Genomic DNA, 18,539 nt, shown 5'->3' on the forward strand with positions numbered 1-18,539 from the left:
ACATAGAACAATTGATATTTTCATGAGGTGCTATATATACCCATCAATAGGTTTCGGATTTTATTACTATATTCAAAGACTCAATATCCTGTAGAAAAAAATATCCATCATTGTCCATTATTATCCTGATCCATTCAGTCTGATTAAAAACGAAACCACCGATCTCCAATCTGATTAGAATAACACACCCTCCTGCTGTAAAATTTGACAAAGTAGTGGTTGAAACAATGCCAAAGAAGGAGGTGATGTCCTGTTTGTTCAGGCATTAAAGGAGGGTGTGTCTGAACCTCACAAGTTGGATGGAAGTTTGGACTGTTTGTGTTCGGTCTCTAGCATCTTAGCGGGGGACCTAGCATGGGGAGAGTGAACACCAACAGACTGGTTCTGAGGTTCGGGACCTGAATGTGTCCGGCTGATTGGAGCAACTTGACCCGGGATCGGGCTGTAGGGTTTACTGACAGCCAATTGGGAGGAGAAGGGGCTGGATGCCCTTGCTGCCCCCTCTGAGAAGCCGCTCATGGCCAAAGGCCTTTCCTGGTGTATAGAGCTGTGAGAGCCTGAGATAGTCTTTATTTCCTGGGTAAAGAGATCCACCGAGGACTCGGCCCTCTCTTTGAGGGTACAGGCCACCCTGGCAGGGCATGAGGTCTGAGGGGTGAGAGGGCTGCGAGAGGCCACAGTGCTGGGGAGCTCACTGTGGTAAAATGTCCTTCCCTTCACAGGACTCTGTATGCTGGGACTATGGACTGGAGGTGTGTAGCAGGGCGAGGCCTCGGCGGAGCCATACTGTGCCAGGGAGGCGAGGGCCGAGTGCTCGGGGAGAACCTGGGGGAGGAAAACAGACTGGAGACCTGCAAAGCTTTGCTGCGCCAGTGAGGCTGTGGCCCCGGCTCCGACTGCAGACCCTGGCTGAATAAATCCACTGGAGGACGGAGTGCTGGTGATGAAGGGAAAATGTGGGAGGTTCAGACCACTGGATGTCCTGCCTGCTCTGTCATGACTGAACCCCATCTGCTGCACGGTGGCGTGAGAGGTCTGCTGCAGCTGGCTTAGTATGGGGCCGACTGAGCTGGAGATCAGAGGGCTTATGGCGGAGGCAGAGGGGGCTGGGAATCTCCCGGCTAGCCTCCCGGGCGCCCCCTGCTGGAGTAAACCTATAGTGTGTGGTGGGGTGGTCATAGCACCGTGGAAGGGCTGAGGGTGGAGCTGAGCGGAGCAGGTGTAGGAGACGGTGGCCTGGCTGATGGGGAAGACTGAGGCCATGCCCGAGTGGGGAGGGTGGTGCGGGAGGTGGTGTGAGGGCAGAGGGGCCAGAGGCTGCAGGCTGCTGGTGAAGACGGGCTGGGACGTCAGTGAGGGTGACACAGATCCAGCGATGAGTTGCTGCGCCCTGAGGGACGCCGGTGTGGAGGTCTCAATCCCAGATTTGACTTTAATGGAGCTGGCAGGAGAACCTGGCCCTGAGCCACAGCTACTGGATGTGTTCGCTCCCAAATAGACTCTCTTTGGATGGCTGATGGGGTCCTTCAGGGGCCCTGGTGTCAGAGGATGGTGGAAGAGGATGGGTGGCAGCTGGGAGTGGTGGGCTAAGGCCAGAGCAAGTGGGGTGGTGGCAGCAGCAGCCTGGAGCGGGGCCTGAACCAGCGGGGCCCAGATGACCGGGGTGGGTGATGGGGGTGCGGGGGGAGGCTGTGGGCTGGTCTGGATCAGCTGCGTGCACTGGGCCATGTCTCGGTCATGCTGCACTATTCTTTGGATGATCTCGCTCTCTTGGAAGTTTAGTGTGCCAGAACTTTGGTGATGCTGGACTTTATTCTGAAGAACAGAGTTCCTCTTTCCTGTTAAGAAAATGCAAATAAGGCCGTGCTATTTCTTTACAGAAGATTTCCATAAATCAGCAACCGAACCACAACCATGTTGAGTTCCTATGCGTGGTGTTATGCTGCAATACATGTGGCTGAAACATTGACGTCAGTGTGGGATCTTATACAAAGCAGAAACTTTGAAATGTTATTCTACGCACACAGCTCAGACATCTCCTCCTCCAGAAAAAAGGGTTTATTAATCCTCTGTCCCTTGTAAAGAATAAACTCAATAAGAACACTTTGAAAACAGTTTGTCTACATCAGCATTTCTTAAACTGGCAGGTGGGCTGTTGCTGACTGGGGTAAAATGCGATGTTAATGTAATATTTTGAGTAAACAAATTGTGCTGTCACAGTAGCAACGGTGTTCATTTACAGTTAGTCTGTAGGTTTACAGAATGGACAGATATTTGACAAGGACAAAATCAAGAACAGGAGATGCTTTCCAGCAGAGTACAAATGCTGCAGAACATGCAGAGGGATTCGTTTTTCCTCCCCCCGACCCCACTGAACTCACAGAGAGAGAGAGAGGCAGAGAGACAGAGAGACAGCGAGAGACAGAGAGAGAGAGAGAGACAGAGAGAGAGAGAGACAGAGAGAGACAGAGAGAGAGACAGAGAGAGACAGAGAGAGAGAGAGAGAGAGACAGAGAGAGAGAGACAGAGAGAGAGAGAGAGAGAGAGAGAGAGAGAGAGAGACAGAGAGAGAGAGACAGAGAGAGACAGAGAGAGAGAGAGAGAGAGAGACAGAGAGAGAGAGACAGAGAGAGACAGAGAGAGAGAGAGAGAGAGAGACAGAGAGAGAGAGAGAGAGAGAGAGCTGTGGCTGTGCTCAGAGCAGACAGCTGTTGATGATTGGAGCAGAGGAGGAATTAGCAGTAATGTGGTAAAGTAGTAGTAAATATACCATGTAAGTTTCAGTTTCATAAATAAATGCTGCATCTCATAGTCCTATAGAGCAGATTCCTCTGAATTTTTTCTTCCCCTAAAGGGGAATAAAATGTTTGAGAGCCACTGGAACATAAATATATAAATCATGTTTTTCAAAACAGTTGGAAAATGGTGTGAATCTAGGGGATTGGATAATTTATGATTTTATTCTGCATCGAGATAAAAATCACAATAAGTTGATGCTGGTAAATTTCAATGATCAGGATAATTGTGAATATCGTGTCAGGAAACAGGATTCAAACACACCAACCTCAAAAACTGTGAAAGATCCTGAACAAGCATTGACATATTTTATGTCAAAAGATCTGATGCCATTTAAAATAGTAGAACACTTTTGCTTTTCAAAATTGTTTGTTTTTCCACTAAAAAGGCTCTTCACTAACAAAAAAATAGTGTTCTGTCTGTGATGCAATAAAAGTATGATTCTTGAACTCAGGCTGAGTGATAAGGAGAAAATCAAACATGGCAGTATTTTTGATCAGATACCTTGATATCAATTTGCAATGATATCATAGGGATGTCTTTTAGCACAAAATATTCACACAATGAGATTTTTTGATAAATAATCATCAGAAATGTGGAAATTATGACTAAGAGTGTAAGGGCAAATAATAAAACAGCAAAAAAAAAAAAGTTCTGTAGAAATTTCAAAATTCACTATATCACAGCCGATAAAACCAGGAAAAGAAATTATAAAAACTCCAGCCTTTGGTCCTGTTAGTCCTTCAAACCATTGCAGAGTGCAGAACACAATAGATTATATGTGAGTTAAAATATGGGCTTTTCATATTTATATCCGTATCTGACGTGGTTAATAGATCACAGATTTGTTTGAATGTGTTCAATTGTTTGGTATTCATGGTAAATTCATGGTAAATTCCTTAATGCAAAGATTATGGATGCATTAATGATGTGAGAATAACAATGACCTGATTTATTTCACCGATCATATTTAATCCTTTGTTTAACCCAACTGTTCTGATTAGTAATATTTCATTTTTGTGTACTGAAAGAAAAAAAAAACAGCAGCAGTTCAATCAAATCATCCCCGACTGCAATTAATAAACTGTTGCAACGGCTTTGTTGGATTCTGTGTTTAAATGTGCACTTCTCATGATGTGATGATGTCCCCGCCATCACGAAGTATAATAGCCATTATTATTATTAATGTTATATTAATTATATATGAAGAATAGACACAATTGTAAATGTAATACCAACACTTAAAATATGGATAATATTTCACTGTAACACATTAAACAAGCTCCTATATGTGGGTTTTTTTTTATGGTTAAGGACTTACCGATGCGGTCCAGGCGGTCGAGCGCCACAGTCTCAAAGGCCCTCCTCATCATGGGATACTCCTCCAGCACCTCGTTGAAGTTGTCCACCGACAGAGAGTACAGCCGACAGTAGTTATCTGCTCGCACGCTGGCTGTCCTCCTGCCTCGGGTCAGCAGGCAAATTTCTGAAGAGAAGAAAGCAGAAAAAATGGAAGTATTTGTTATATTTTTTTATTAAAACACATCCTGCTGAGTGCAAATCAGATTACCATCAAGGTTTTTTTAAAAAAACAACAGGTAATTAATATGAAGTGTTATGTGATGACACATAAGAAACAACATTTATATATTTTTTGATCCATTCACAAAAGGAGAGGCAAAAATAGTATTATTAGTGTGAGATGCAAAAACACGAAAAGAGCGATGCCTCTGAACCCCACAGATGGAGCACTTAATGCAATTTCTGCAGCTTACAGTTTGTCCTGACCTCATCTGTCGTGCCAGATCAGAAAATAAAATAATGCGCCATTAAAAAAAAAAGTAGACATATTTTTCAGGACAGACATATTGAGGATATAGACAGAAACACACACACAGACTCACACCCTCTTTCTCTCTTTTAAACACACATTTCCTGTCCTCATTTACCATTTTCACATCTGTGTGTGTGTGTTTTGCTGAGTAGCTTTAAGCCAAAACATATCATTTTTTAGTGATAACCACATCATCCTTGTGTCAGAAATCTTCACTGGAGTATGGATAAACATTAGAATATAGTTAGAAATAATAGCAAATTATATCTTCATATTCCTGAGCTGACACATTTGATGGTTTCTACTTTTCTGCACAGCCAGAAACCGACAACGAGACAATGAAACGAGGGTGACAGCAAATTGAAAGTTCTGGACTTCAGCTTTAAATATGGCCTTAACAAAAGAGGGAAAACCCCCGCAGATGGAATCAAAGATCACAAAGCTTTGCTCCTCTTAGTCTCGAGCCCTTTTAAGGAGATGATGTGGACAATTTTTCCCAGCTGTAATAGTCAGGGAAGTTAATCTGCTGAGTGCCAGAGCCAAATAAATCAAAACAAATCATACCATCAGCACTCCTTCACATACATTCAAACTGACTCAGTGTCAGTGATATTAGCATGCAGTCCACACAGCAGCTTGCGTGCAGACATTACCTCCAAAATAAGAGCCATCGGACAGTTTGGTGTCATTGCTGTTCTTGGTGATGACGCTGACGACGCCGTGCTGGATGAAGTACATCTTCTTGCCGATGGTTCCCTCTCTGATGATGTAATCGCCCGGCTGGAAGACTTCGAAGCGCAGTTTGGTGAGCATGGAGGTGACAAAGTTGGGATCGGCATTGGCAAACAGCGGCATGGAGGCCACCAGTTTACGACAGTTAAAGTTGATGATCTCCTGCAAGAGATGCAAAAAAAACAAAAGAAAGAAGGTGTTTTAGATTAAAGCCTTCACAACACAAACATCAGTGTCACTACATGTGTACATTTCAATCATTATAAAAGCAGGGCGGTTAACGGCTTAGTGCTCCGTTAATGAGGTTTTCTGTCCTCATAAAGTCTCAGGCCATTACTAATCAGATTACACCACTATTAACATTATCGTGCAAAGTAAGAGAGGCATATTAGATTGCACAAATAATTAACTGCAAACCATTTAGAAAAAGGATGCCCACTTCATTAAATCTGAGAACCGTATAAAATAAAATACATGGAAAACATTTCTGGTCACACTTTACTTTAATGCTCCTATTTAGCATTAAAGTAAAAGACTGCTTTTAAACACAAGATAATGTAGTTTTAAGCAGATACAAGGACATTTTGAAGTTAACATTAATGAACATTGTTTTTTCAACAATTATAAATTATCTCCCATAAAAACTGTGTTTTACTATATTGCCGTCCATTGTCAGTTTCCACTCATGGGCATTAACAGCAGTACTTTTGGTTATTGACAAATGAATAAATAAAGATTAATATCTGTGCAAAACATTACAGTGTGTCACAAACCCTTTATTTATGTTTTTATATTGCTTGTAAATTCTAAAGCAAAGCAATTTTAAAGTAAAATGTTGCATACTTTTTTTTTACAGTGAGGGCAACATTTTAATGACTCAGCTGTTTTACTATCACAACAACAACAACATGACTGCTGACCTCTCGCAGCGGCTCATTTAGCTCCTCCAAGATGCTCTCCTCGTCAAACATCTTTCCCTGGTAACGGTGTTCGTAGTAGTCGTGGATCCTCTGCCGCATGTCAGCAGGGAGCTTGTGGAAAGACATGTACTGCTCCACCTGCTTATACTGTAACAACAACAACAACAACAACAACAACAACAACAACACAATTATTGCAATTATAAAATCATTCAAAGTTTATATATTCAGCAGCTGCCACAGACATTTGTATAACTGTAATGTAACTGCAAGAGAAAATGCAAAGTCATGTCAAAACGAATATATTAAAGTGATTGATGTGTTGGCTCAGAGGTGGACTATAATGTGTCTCATTATGTTAACAGTCAACTGTCAGGCCATCTGTGAAACCTGCCCACAGAGCGATGCTGTGCCTCTGTCCCATCTGACAAATACAGTCGCGCTCTGCAGGCTGCAGCTAATAACATTAACTACTGTGTCCTTCAGCCGTGTACTCTAGCAGCAGAGCACCATGACTGCTCTGCACTCCCAATCTACTGTATGGGAGTTGTTGTTTTGCTGTTATTAACTAGCTCTAACCTGTCAACCATGTCTCTCTTTTTTTCTGTGTTAAAACTTTACAACAAATCTACACTTACATGCTGCTCCATCTATTCTCATCTATTTAGATTCTCCTTTTATGGGGCATTTTCTCACTTAAATGCATAAAGATTTATGATAGGTGGGTGAATTTGTCACAATATCATGTATCATCATCATCATTCAAACTGCATTCTGATAATCCATGGAGTACAGATGCTTTATTTTAAGGCCTAGTGTGTAGGATTTAGTAGCATCTAGCTGTTAGGTTACAGAACTGAAACTTCTCCCACGTGCCAAGTGTGTAGGAGAACCACGGTGGCCGACGCATTAAACAGACATGTCCCTGTCTAGAGCCAGTGTTTGATTTGTCCACTCTGGGCCACTGTAGAAACATGGAGGTGCAACATGGCAGACTGCGTAGACAAGGACCCGCTCCATATGTAGATATAAACGATTAACTCAAAGGTTACAAAAACAAAAAGATTCTTATTTTCAGGTGATTATACACATAGTTATGAATATAATATAACATTCTGCTCCTAAATCCTGTACACTGGAGCTTTACATGAAAGCAGCAACACAGCAATAGAAAATATTTAAAATTTGCTTACAAGTAAAAGTACCACATTCAAGTAAAAGTGCATAAGTATTAGTAAATTGCACTTAAATTGTTTAAAGTTTAAGTACTAATTATGCAGAAAAACAGCCATCATGAGTGTTATATTATTATGCATTATATTATTGGATTTCTGATGGGTAGTTTAATCTGTAATAATGCATCAGATTATATAGACTGATGAAATGTTTTGTATAGGCCTGCACAATAAAACTGAATATTTTTTAAATAGAAATACATGCACATCACAGGAGCCTTTTTTTAATAAAGATAATCTCGCATTGTGGTGCAAGAGAGATGCCAGAGTCTACAAATCATATTCCACAATCACATAAGGGACGATGCTGGTTTGGTATGGATGGCTGCTAAAATCACATCTCCACTTTTTGAATTTTTTAGTGAAAATGAAATGCAAAAGTGACCATTTCCATCTAAATCACAACTCATGTCACAGTCGCAATATCTGTCAAAATAATCACAATTTTAATTTTTTTGCATATCATGCAGCACCTTGTATTGTATAAAAATGTATGCTGTTAAATAATGTATTGGAGTAGAAATAAAAAGGAGAATTAAATGGAAATACTCCAGTAACATATCTCAAAAGTGTACTTTAGTGCAATATTTCCATCACTGATTTCAAGACTCAAAGGAAGAAAATTTGTTGACAAATTTCAGCCACGCAGAGAACAAACGCCCACCTTTTCTTGGTACTGCCTCCTGGAGGAGTCCAGAGACTGAATGAGTGCAGTAGCATGCCCCACAAACATGGCAAAGCAGGTAGCGCCCACGATCATGCTGAGGATGGTGAGCCACACGTCAGCCATGCCGATGGGGGGGTACAGGCCGTACCCGATGCACAGCATGTGACTCATGGCCTTGAACAGGGCGTAGGAGTATTGCTGACCCCAAGTGTCGTTCTGTAAGAGATGAAGAGGAGGACAGAGAAAGTTTATCACCACAACATTAATGCTTCGGCACATTTTGTGAGACGATTCAAAGTTTAAGATCAAGAATGCAGATGATGCCTTTTTTTCCAGTTTTGTTGGTTTTGAAATGCCCACCTAATGACTGTCAGAAAACATCACCTTAAAACACCTTAAAACATGCTGTCCTGCTTTATTCTTAGCTGTTAGTCTATTTTAGTCACCAGTATATCTCTTACTTCATTTTGTATTTAAACCAAAAATTAATCAATTTCAACAATAAACACTCGAATATGAATATGAAAAATATGTTATCATTTTCCACAGCCACAACAAGGTGATTCATTTAAACTTTATTTTTTTTTATGACCAACAGTCTAAAATCAAAGAAAGAATTACAACAAAGAAAAGATTCTCACATTTAAGAGGGAGAAACCAGGGAATATTTGGCATAGTATTTGTTTAAAAAATTACTAAAACGATGAGTTACTTAGTAAAATAGTTGCCAATACATTTTCTGTAAATCAGCTAATCTATTAATCACATTTTTGCAGCTCTTAATATGATCTTTTTTTTGGTTTTAAAGCCCCCAAAATGGGTTTCAAAATGTAAGTATTTCTCTATGACATTAAATATCCTAAATTGTGTGAATAAACAAATTTAAGTTTGAAATTTTTAAAGGGGGCCTATTATGCTTTTTCTTATTTTCTGTCAAAATGACACAGTGTCAGATGTTCATTCTAAATGTGGCCATAGTTTCAAATAGTGAAGTAAAGGAAATCCCTGTGAGGAAAAACCTCAGGCTTCAAACTTGTGAATACTCTGGGTCCAACGTTTTATTCCTACTTTCGAGACAAGCTGACATAGGCTTGTGACATATTTCTTTATAAGGAGGCTGCTTCAGGCTCAATACTACAAGTGTTCACATTACATACACTGTTACATGTAGCTACATTTTAACATCAGGGAAACATATCATATCGGTTGCTGATGTGATTACTTTCAGGTCATATTCCTGCTAAAACATGAACGGTTGTGTTTACTCACCCATTTACAGTTTATTGAGGTTTAAAGTTATGCATATTTAAGAGAGGGGCTGCTTTGAGTGACAGGCTGTCTGCGAATGGTGTCCTCGGCTTCTCAGTCAGATCCACCCTTCACTCCTACACAGCGCTAACCTCATGTCCGAATATGGTTACTTCTGGCTCCAGAAAACAAAGGTGCAAACAACCAAAAATTCCATACTTGAGGCTTCAAAACGGGGGTCCACAAACCAGTGGGTGATGTCACGGAAACAAGCTCCTCTGTTTATACAGTCTATGGTTTTTTGTTTTTATTGGTGATTTTTTTTACAGTAAGAAGTGCTGCTATTCTTCATTACAGTCATTCCCCCTCTGAAGTGATGGCCAAGAGATGCCATATCAACAGCGGAGAGTGCAGATGCAGAAGTCCTGGAAACGCTGACCAATAAAAGCAGACTGGACTTTTTTGGGAGAGGGACTTAAAGAGACAGGCGCTAAAATGGAGCGTCTCAGACAGAGGGCGAATACAGGTGCTCCAGTACAGATATTATGAGGATAGTGGTGTTTTTGACCATTAAAGCATGTAAACGAGTTCTTTTAGAAACCCAAAATACAAGTATGAACCTGAAAATGAGTGTAATAGGTTCTCTTTGCAAAATATTTAGTGTTAAACATTCAAATACTCAACTATTGTGCTTCATCAGGACTGTGTGGGTTTGATTTGATCTCATTTGCAAGAGTTCAAAAAACGCAGCATTAGATGTTGGTTCATTTCAGGAGGCTTGCACGGCCTTCCTTATTTGCTCTTGGGCTTATTTTTTCCTGTAATTCTGCATTTTTCTTGTAGGTGCAATGAATGTTGGGACTGTGACTTGTAAATAAAAAAACAGAATAATGGGTATCAACAAAATAAGGGAAAATAAATGGCGATGGTGCAGGAGCTTCCACACTGAGCAGCCATCTTCCTTCGCGCCATCACATGACCCTGATTTGATCTAATTTGATTGACAGTGACTAAACAACCCCGCAACTGTGATCAGCTTTCAATGCAAATGTTGCTAACTCCTGATTGGTGGATAGCAGTGTGTGATATATTTCCACACCTGACGACTTCAATCAAGCCAGAGGAGCACAGAAACAACAAAATATACAGAAAATCTCTCACGAAACAACCAAAACTGTTGGAAAAGATTGTGCTCATGCATCACTCAGTGTTAAAACTACTCCGACCACTTACCACCATCTTGTTTCTGGTGACCCAGCAGTCAGGAGGGAAGTCTTGCAGCATGGGAACCAGGAACTGCAGACAGCCATCCCAGTGACACAGCAGCAGCATCATACCAATCAGGTTCATGATGCGCACCATGGCGCTGGCCAGGTCATAAGTCATATGGAAAACCTGTGACACAGATTATCAGCATTAATATAACTGAAACAACTAAACACATGTCTCTCTGCACATAAATCTATGAAAAATCAATTCTCTCATGCAATCAGAGGATTTGAAAAATATAATAGGTGCCTTGTGGGCCGACAGGCACAGGGTCCTATACCAGACCATACTGTTCTTAATCTTCTATAGACCACCAGAGGCTGTTCCAGTGTTGTGTAACCATCTGCAAGCAACATTAATGGCCTATGGGGAGTGCAGCCTCAGTTGGAATTATAGAAATAAGATAATGCAGGAAAATATCTGTTATTAAGTCAGTTGTTTGTGCGCAAGTCTCTGAGGGGAATCAACAGATGAACTCTCTTTGTTTTTTGCGATGGGTATCATGCATTTTCCTTGAAAGAAGAATAGGGTAGTAATTCAGACAGGTTAATAGATATGAAGGAGATCTCAGCATGTTGTGTTGATGATTTTCAAAACGTAATAATCTGTTTGTTGAAATGACAGAAATCTGTAAGAAATGCTCATAATCTCAGAGCAAGGTGGTGTTAAATTGCTTGTTTTACAAAAAGAGCAGTTAAAACCTAAAGCTATTTACTTTACTATTGTCAAAAACACTGTTTAAAAATGCTATAAGCAGGGCGTTTGGGACATTTCTTCTTATAAAGTGGCTAAAATTATTATCAAAATTGCTACAGATTAATAGATGGCGTTTTTCTGTAGGCCGATGAAGAAGTTAGCGTCGCCCTGGTTCCCTGGTCAAAAAGCCTATGGGATTTTTCCATTGGATTTTTTTTATGGCAGAAAAAAAGGTCATGTGTCAAACGCTTATGATACTTACACGTTTTGTTCAAGGCTGTTTTAAGACGCTTAAAAGCTTCAGAGTTTGCGAATAGGGTATTTTCTGATGTACTTTCGTAGTCTCCTCAGCTTGTGTTAACCACAGACCATATTTCAGACATCTAACCATAAAGCTATTTAAAAAAAACACTGACTTCAAGACGAGGGAACCAGTAGTGCTAAACTGCTAACTCATTTCCAGGTTTTAGGACTCATTCCTGCAGCACTCCATTGGAGTGTAATTGACTAACTGTTGCATCTCTATTAGTTAATGTGAAGTCTTTTCTAGAGATCCAAAGAGCCTGTCCCTGCAGAATCTACCTCTTCCCACTGGTGGATGTAGCGAATGAGTCTGGAAAGTCGCAGCAGCCGCAGCAGACTGAGGATTTTGGTGAACCGGACGATCCTCAGGGCTCGTGCTGTCTTATAAAAGTCCGAGTTGATGCGTGTCTCCACGATGAGAAAGATGTAGTCCACAGGTATGGAGGAGATGAAATCCACCACGAACCAGGTCTTCAGGTACTTGATCTTGATCTGCTGCGGGTCCAGGATGATCTCTGTGTTGTCCTCCTTGACGATGCCCGTGCGGAAATTGAGGACGAGGTCCATGAGAAAGAAGGTGTCGGAGACTACGTTGAAGACGATCCAGGGTGGTGTGTGCTCGTCCTTGAAGAAGGTGATGCCCACGGGGATGATGATGAGGTTTCCCACCATCAGCAGCAGCATGGTTAGATCCCAGTAGAACCTGAAACACATGGCCACATACATAACTCATGATGAAGGTAACAGCTGGCCAAAGTCATCCAGGTCTTTTGATAACTCATCAAACAATACCTCACAACACTGAGAGAATAACTGAGTTGAATGTTTTATGTGAGGATGAATTTTCTGACTTTATAAGAGATCGGGGCAAAAATATGTTGTCTCCCACTTCTTAAATATTAGGATTTAAGACTTCTCAGTCATATTAGCATATTGGATATATTCGAGTTTTTGGCCTGTTTTTATATATATATTGGCCTCTGGGAAATAATTTTAGCCTATTTACACAAAACAAAATAATCTCATTACAATTTTCTCATTCAAAAGAAGATTGATTGGACTTCAGTGTAGAGGTGCCAAAAAATGCAGTTCATTAAATGGCCACTTGAGGCTGACTCGAAAACAGACTAAATTCCCATCAACCATGTTAAAATGTCCTTTACAGCAGAAATGAACATGTTTACAGCCCGCTACAAAAAACAGTTTTGGTCTCTGTTGCTAATTTCAACAATCCTGACAACTGTATGAGGGAATCATTTTGATATAACTCTGACATTTAGTTCAGATCACCCAAACATGTTCTCGTCTGGCTCCGAAAACAACAGCCTAACAAATGTTGAACTTCAGGCTTCAAAACGAGTGTCCACAAACAATGGCTGACGTCACAGTAGCTACGTCCATTAGTTATACAGTCTATGTGATAAACTGAATCTACTTGTATTTTGTTCTAAAGGGCCTCTGGAGAAAATATTATGGCCATTTTTACACTTTGTGTACATTACAGACCAAACAATCAATCAAAATAGTAATTAGCAGATTAACCAATAATGAAAAATTGTAGCCCCAGGAAGAGTACTGATTCATTTTAAGTCTGTTTTCTTTGAGTGAAATGGCAGAAAGAACCTGCAAGAACCACCAATTTTATCAGTGGCTGCTATTCCTTCCACACAGGAGACTCTTAAAACCAGAGTCTGTGTGTGTTTCTCTGTGAATACTGAATATCTGCTACATATTCAAAGCAATTCTGGATGTGTAGGAGCTTCAAATAGAAATCGATCTCTGTGCAGCTACCATTCTGCCACTGTAACACAAGATCCAGTGGATTTATGTTCAAATGAGGAGAAACAATGAAAACAAATCAAGCATAAACATTAACAAAGCAAGAAATGAGTTGATTCAAGAAAATGTAATTCAGTTCAATACTGGGCTTCTGGCCACAGGGACAAAGAGGAAAATGGGTTATTGGAATCAATCTGAATTGCTCATGAGGAAATATTGATTTTCGCAACTAACTAAATCCTCAAGTATCAGCAGCAGAGTGTTCAATTTCATCCATAATTGCATTTAAAAAGGGGCTGCGTTTAGTTGTTTACAGTGAAGTTGCTAAATTGCATTTTTAATATGGCAAAAATATTTTATTAAAATGCATGCTTTCATTAAAAAATATCTGCCAACAGATAAATATAAAAAAAGTCCTGATATCTGCCTGGAGGGTGGGGGGCACATATTAAGTCAGATGTCTGGTCCTAGCCAACAAAATTTTGAGCGTGAAACACTGTAGTCTTGGCATATGACGCATGCCCAAAATCTACACCTATGCTCTATTAACTATCCTGACATTTGATACGATCAGTTCTTAAATGTCTCATTACAAACATCTTAAAAACAAAACTTCTAAATCCAAAATTTGCATTGCACCCAATGATGTGTAACAGAGGACAACATCAGAGCACTTTCCAATTCACAGGAAACACAAATATGTACAGCTCAGCCACAAAACGGCCAGCCAAGACATGGAGAGTGTTTGTTTAGCAATTACCATCTTAAGTGTGTGTGTGTGTGTGTGTGTGTGTGTGTGTGTGTGTGTGTGTGTGTGTGTGTGTGTGTGTGTGTGTGTGTGTGAAACAGGAAAGCATGCCCGGATGTGACTGCATGTCCGATCCATTCCAGAGACCTAATTAACAACTGATCGATCCAACAGGAGGCTGACACACCTGCAGGGCCAGCACAAACTGCTGGTAGGGGAGGGTGTCGGGGGGGCAGACCTGCGAGGGCGCATGCATTGCACCACTTAAGGTTACTTAAGCGGTATGTGGGGCAGCATACAGTAACCGCACTATAGGAGCTTGTTGTAATGAATGCAAACGTCAACAGGTGTAATGCAAAACTTGAGTCCATGATTAGCTGTGAAACAAAATCCATAAAGAACCAGCTGAGAGGAACAGGCGGCTAAACTGTTTTCTTGATATTTTCTGGGTTCACTTACAGGTCCATGAAACAGCAGAGATGTGACCAGGGCAGATCACAACCTACAAACCCAGATTTCAGAGTTAACACCAAACCATCACAGGAGAACATCACAAAACGAGGGAACCAGAGAGGACACGGTGGCCATTTGTTCTAATCAGCTTTCTGTTGTTCTCTGCCAAACAAAGCATTTGCATTCCTCTCTTCATCTGCCTGTTCGCCTCTGCAGTGACACACTGGTCCTAATTGCACTTCCCCTCTCTAGCTAAATCCACCGTTATCTCCTGGGAATCCATGTCATCTCCAGAAGTCAGCTCCCATCAGCCAGATGTTGAGTAGTTAGCATTACTGCTCTGCACACGTCACCCTGCTGCAGAACCCTGGAACAGCTGGACCAAAAAATAAAAAAAAAAGTCTGCAGGGGACAGTGCATTACTGCCCCTGCAGACCATCCTCATCGACAGTGCACGCAGCATTCAGGCCGCAAAGATCAGACAACTTTCTGATATAATCTGTTACCATCAAAAAAAACTGACAGTTGTGGGGTCTCTGCACCATGGCTGGTCTGCAAAGGAATCTTGCACTATTTGGGTCAGAGTGCAACCACGTTAAAGAGCATGAGAGCACAAAGGGAGTGGAGTTGCAAGCAAAGTGAACACAAAAAGGCTTAAAATGGTGAAAGGAGCTTAGATCAATCAGGACAGCTGAAAAAGGGATCACATTTGTACTAGAGATACTTATCTCTTGCTGCCAGAGCACAGCTCAAGCACAACAGCCTGCATGCAGCTCAGTGGCTTAACACACACCTGTACTGTGGCTCAGGCTCACCAGCAATCATATTAACCATATTTGCGCAGCGTGCCAGTTCGGTATGTCTGCTGCTGCGTCCATGGACAGCTTTAATCAAAGACAGCAGTCACTTATGCTATAAACAACACAGAGACGGTGTTTATAAATGATATATGGAGAAGGTAACACTGTGCTGAGCTGGTACACAATGGTCATGGAAACATACAGTGTTTGAAGTAAGCGAAGTTGACTGTTTGCAGGACTGGATTCAAGAGTGTCTCACAAGCCGAAAAGACATGAATAGTCTTAAAGGGCACAAAGGTTTACACCTGTAACTTGAAATGAGATCTGCAGGATAAATGTCCAACTTAAGAAGCCAAAACCGTCCTCCTGCTCAAAGCGTGACCCAAACCGACCATAAAGCCATGACACCTCATACCTCATACACAGAGTTAACAGCTGGGTGTCCTGATTCCTCACATCCTTTTCATTTCAATCTCTCTTTCTGTGTGTGTGTGTCGTTTTGTGGTGTGTCCTCTCCCTGTCCACACCATCTCTACTCCATTAGACTAATTGTACTGTAATAATCTCCACTGATGTGTGCTTCTAATATCTTCTAATATCTCGAATGGTCATGTTACCCTATTTTGATTACCCCATTTCCAAGCCCCTGCTGCACTCTCTGTAATCCATTGCCCTCACTAAATGATCAAAAAAAAGTGTAATTCAGATGAGTGGAAAAAAAACCTGCAGTGACACACATCGGCGTACAACTGGCTGGTGAAAATATGATGACAGCGAGCCTCAAGGTTAAATGTCATGAAAATCCCTTGATGGCGGTGATGAACAGAATGCTGGTTTGCATGCGGCGTGCAATGAAATATAGAGCGTGCATATATGCATCGCAAAGCGTGGATGGCAAATTAGGGAATTACAGACAGGCTTAGGCTGGTGCAGAGATTTAATTTATAGATGTTTGTGCAGGAAACTGGTTGCTTTGATTAGCTACTATGGAACCTATTCTTGTGTGAATGAAACCATATACACACACTTAGGCCAAACAAAAGAGGGACTTACATTCTACATATGTGGGTTATAATTTGGCTGTCATAGGAGGATTTTGGATGCCAGCCTTTGCATACATCAAATGTTTCCCTGTGAGAACGGCCTGCACAGTAGGATGAGTCTTTAGAAAAGGATAATTGTCAGAAAGGTGGATTACTGAGGCACATTCATCTAATGATCTGTCCTACAGGCTCCTGATTATCATGTTATCATAATGTCATCACAGTGATCAAAGAAAAAACACTCATGCTATATGGGGGATTAGTGTGTGGCTATGATAGGCTATTCAGTTTATAGTGACCTTATCATATTTAATGTTATTTTATGCTCCATTATGATTATTCTATTAAAAATTATGAGTCTTTTTTTCTGCGTTTGTACACTAGCAAAAGCTTCAAATGTGTGACAGGATCACTGCTGCACTTTTTTTTGTAAGACACCACAGCCTGCACATGAAGGTTTTCTGCCCACAAATTACCTAAAATCACTGTATGGGTGGATTATCCAGAAGCCAGCAGACTTTACTCGTTCCCTCTCATGCTCCACGGCCCTCTCACTCCCCAACATCCGCAGGGAGAACTTGTTGACTCCCGGCTGGAGCATCGCCCCAAACTGCCGGTGCATGAAGCCGGCTTGGTACAGCCGGTCGTCCTCAGGTATGATCTGCTCGGTCCCCTCCAACTTGATGAAACTTGACTGGTCAAACACGGACGCTTGCCCGGCTGCGCCACTCACACCTCCCGTTGCCCGCTGCTGGGCCCCGGGGCCGTGCTCACCGGGGTAACTCTCACTGACACCAGCCTCCGGGATGAGGCGCCGCTGCTCTGCTGGATCTGACCCGGGAGGATGCCGCCCGGTGATGGAGGAGATGCTGCCCCTAAATAAGCGACAGTCCCCGTTCAAGTTGGTCTTCACAGTAACGTCCCTTTCCAAGTCTTCGCTCCTGGCCTCCTCGATGCTCCTGCAACTGCTCGCAGGAGACGGAGAGGACAAATGTTTTAGCCGAATACTTTTCCTCTTTGTGTCCTTGTCGCCGTTGTCTCCTTCGTCAACCACGAAGGGTTTTTGCCCAATGTTTTGCGGCAGGCTGTACAGCCGTTTGCGCATGGAGGACTGAAATCTTTCCATTTTTAAGCAGGAGAAGAGATGCGCTCTAAGGATAGCCCGTGAAAACACAGGGATGAATCATGAATCACTTGGGAAGCCACTGGAGGCAAAACAGTGACGGCGCATCCGCAGGACAGGTTGTATCTTCTGTGACACTTGGGACGTGCCTCTCTCCCCCGGTTCAAACATTGAGATGCGTCAACAATACGTGGCCTCTTCGATCCGACGGTCATGTAGAAGAGGTACACGGGAAATGCGTGTAAATCCAGGTAACCCCACGGCGTGCAGACGAGAGCGCATCAGGATGCAGCATGCTGAGCGTCGGACGTGCCGGAGTGGGAGAAACGCTGCTGCTGAGCTCCTCAATGACAAAGCATGATCTCCACCTCCCCAAAATATCCGAGCTCTCTGTCAGTGCAAGGTGATGACACGCATGCAGGGCAGCCGGCACCGGCGTCCACAGAGCGCTGACATCACTGATCCATCAGCCTGCCAGCTTTCTAATAACGTGAATATTGATGGAGCTAATCTATGGGGTTGCCATAGGAGCCAGGATGGCACATGCGCTCACCCCGCCCAGTCAGGACAGCTGGAGAGGATGATTCAAGGATGCGATCCTGCCTTGAAGTTGGTTGACTAGTTGAGAGAAAGCGACGGGATGTCAGGGAATAAAGTCCGGTCTTTATGCATCATCACATGTTTGAAGATGGCCCCGCATGAAGAAACAATAGGCTACACCAGGGATACTCAACTTACGGCCCGCGGGCCAAATTTGGTCCCAATAGGGTGCCCTGTGGCCCTTCAACCATTTTCTAATTCACAATAAAAGTAAAGTGATCCACACTAGAGATTGTTTTAGGTATAGGCTACACAAGGCACCAGAGTGCCCCCCCCCCCCCCCCCCACAGAGG

At 42.2% G+C, this 18,539-nt stretch overlaps 1 protein-coding gene across 1 annotated transcript; it reads right to left on the reverse strand.

Annotated features, from left to right (window-relative positions):
• Positions 1-285: 285 nt before the first annotated feature.
• On the reverse strand, positions 286-17,649 carry LOC121950426 (potassium/sodium hyperpolarization-activated cyclic nucleotide-gated channel 3-like). Its single transcript, XM_042496421.1, has 8 exons — positions 17,000-17,649; positions 11,980-12,403; positions 10,666-10,827; positions 8,182-8,400; positions 6,283-6,429; positions 5,284-5,524; positions 4,118-4,282; positions 286-1,838 (listed from the first exon to the last, which is right to left on the reverse strand). Exons 1-8 carry the CDS (start codon positions 17,647-17,649, stop codon positions 289-291), a joined length of 3,558 nt encoding a protein of 1,185 aa, XP_042352355.1. The 3' UTR covers positions 286-288.
• Between the last annotated feature and the right edge of the window lie 890 nt (positions 17,650-18,539).

The sequence above is a fragment of the Plectropomus leopardus genome, chromosome 11 (genome assembly GCF_008729295.1).
Source record: "Plectropomus leopardus isolate mb chromosome 11, YSFRI_Pleo_2.0, whole genome shotgun sequence".
In the NCBI taxonomy this organism is placed as follows: domain Eukaryota; kingdom Metazoa; phylum Chordata; class Actinopteri; order Perciformes; family Serranidae; genus Plectropomus; species Plectropomus leopardus.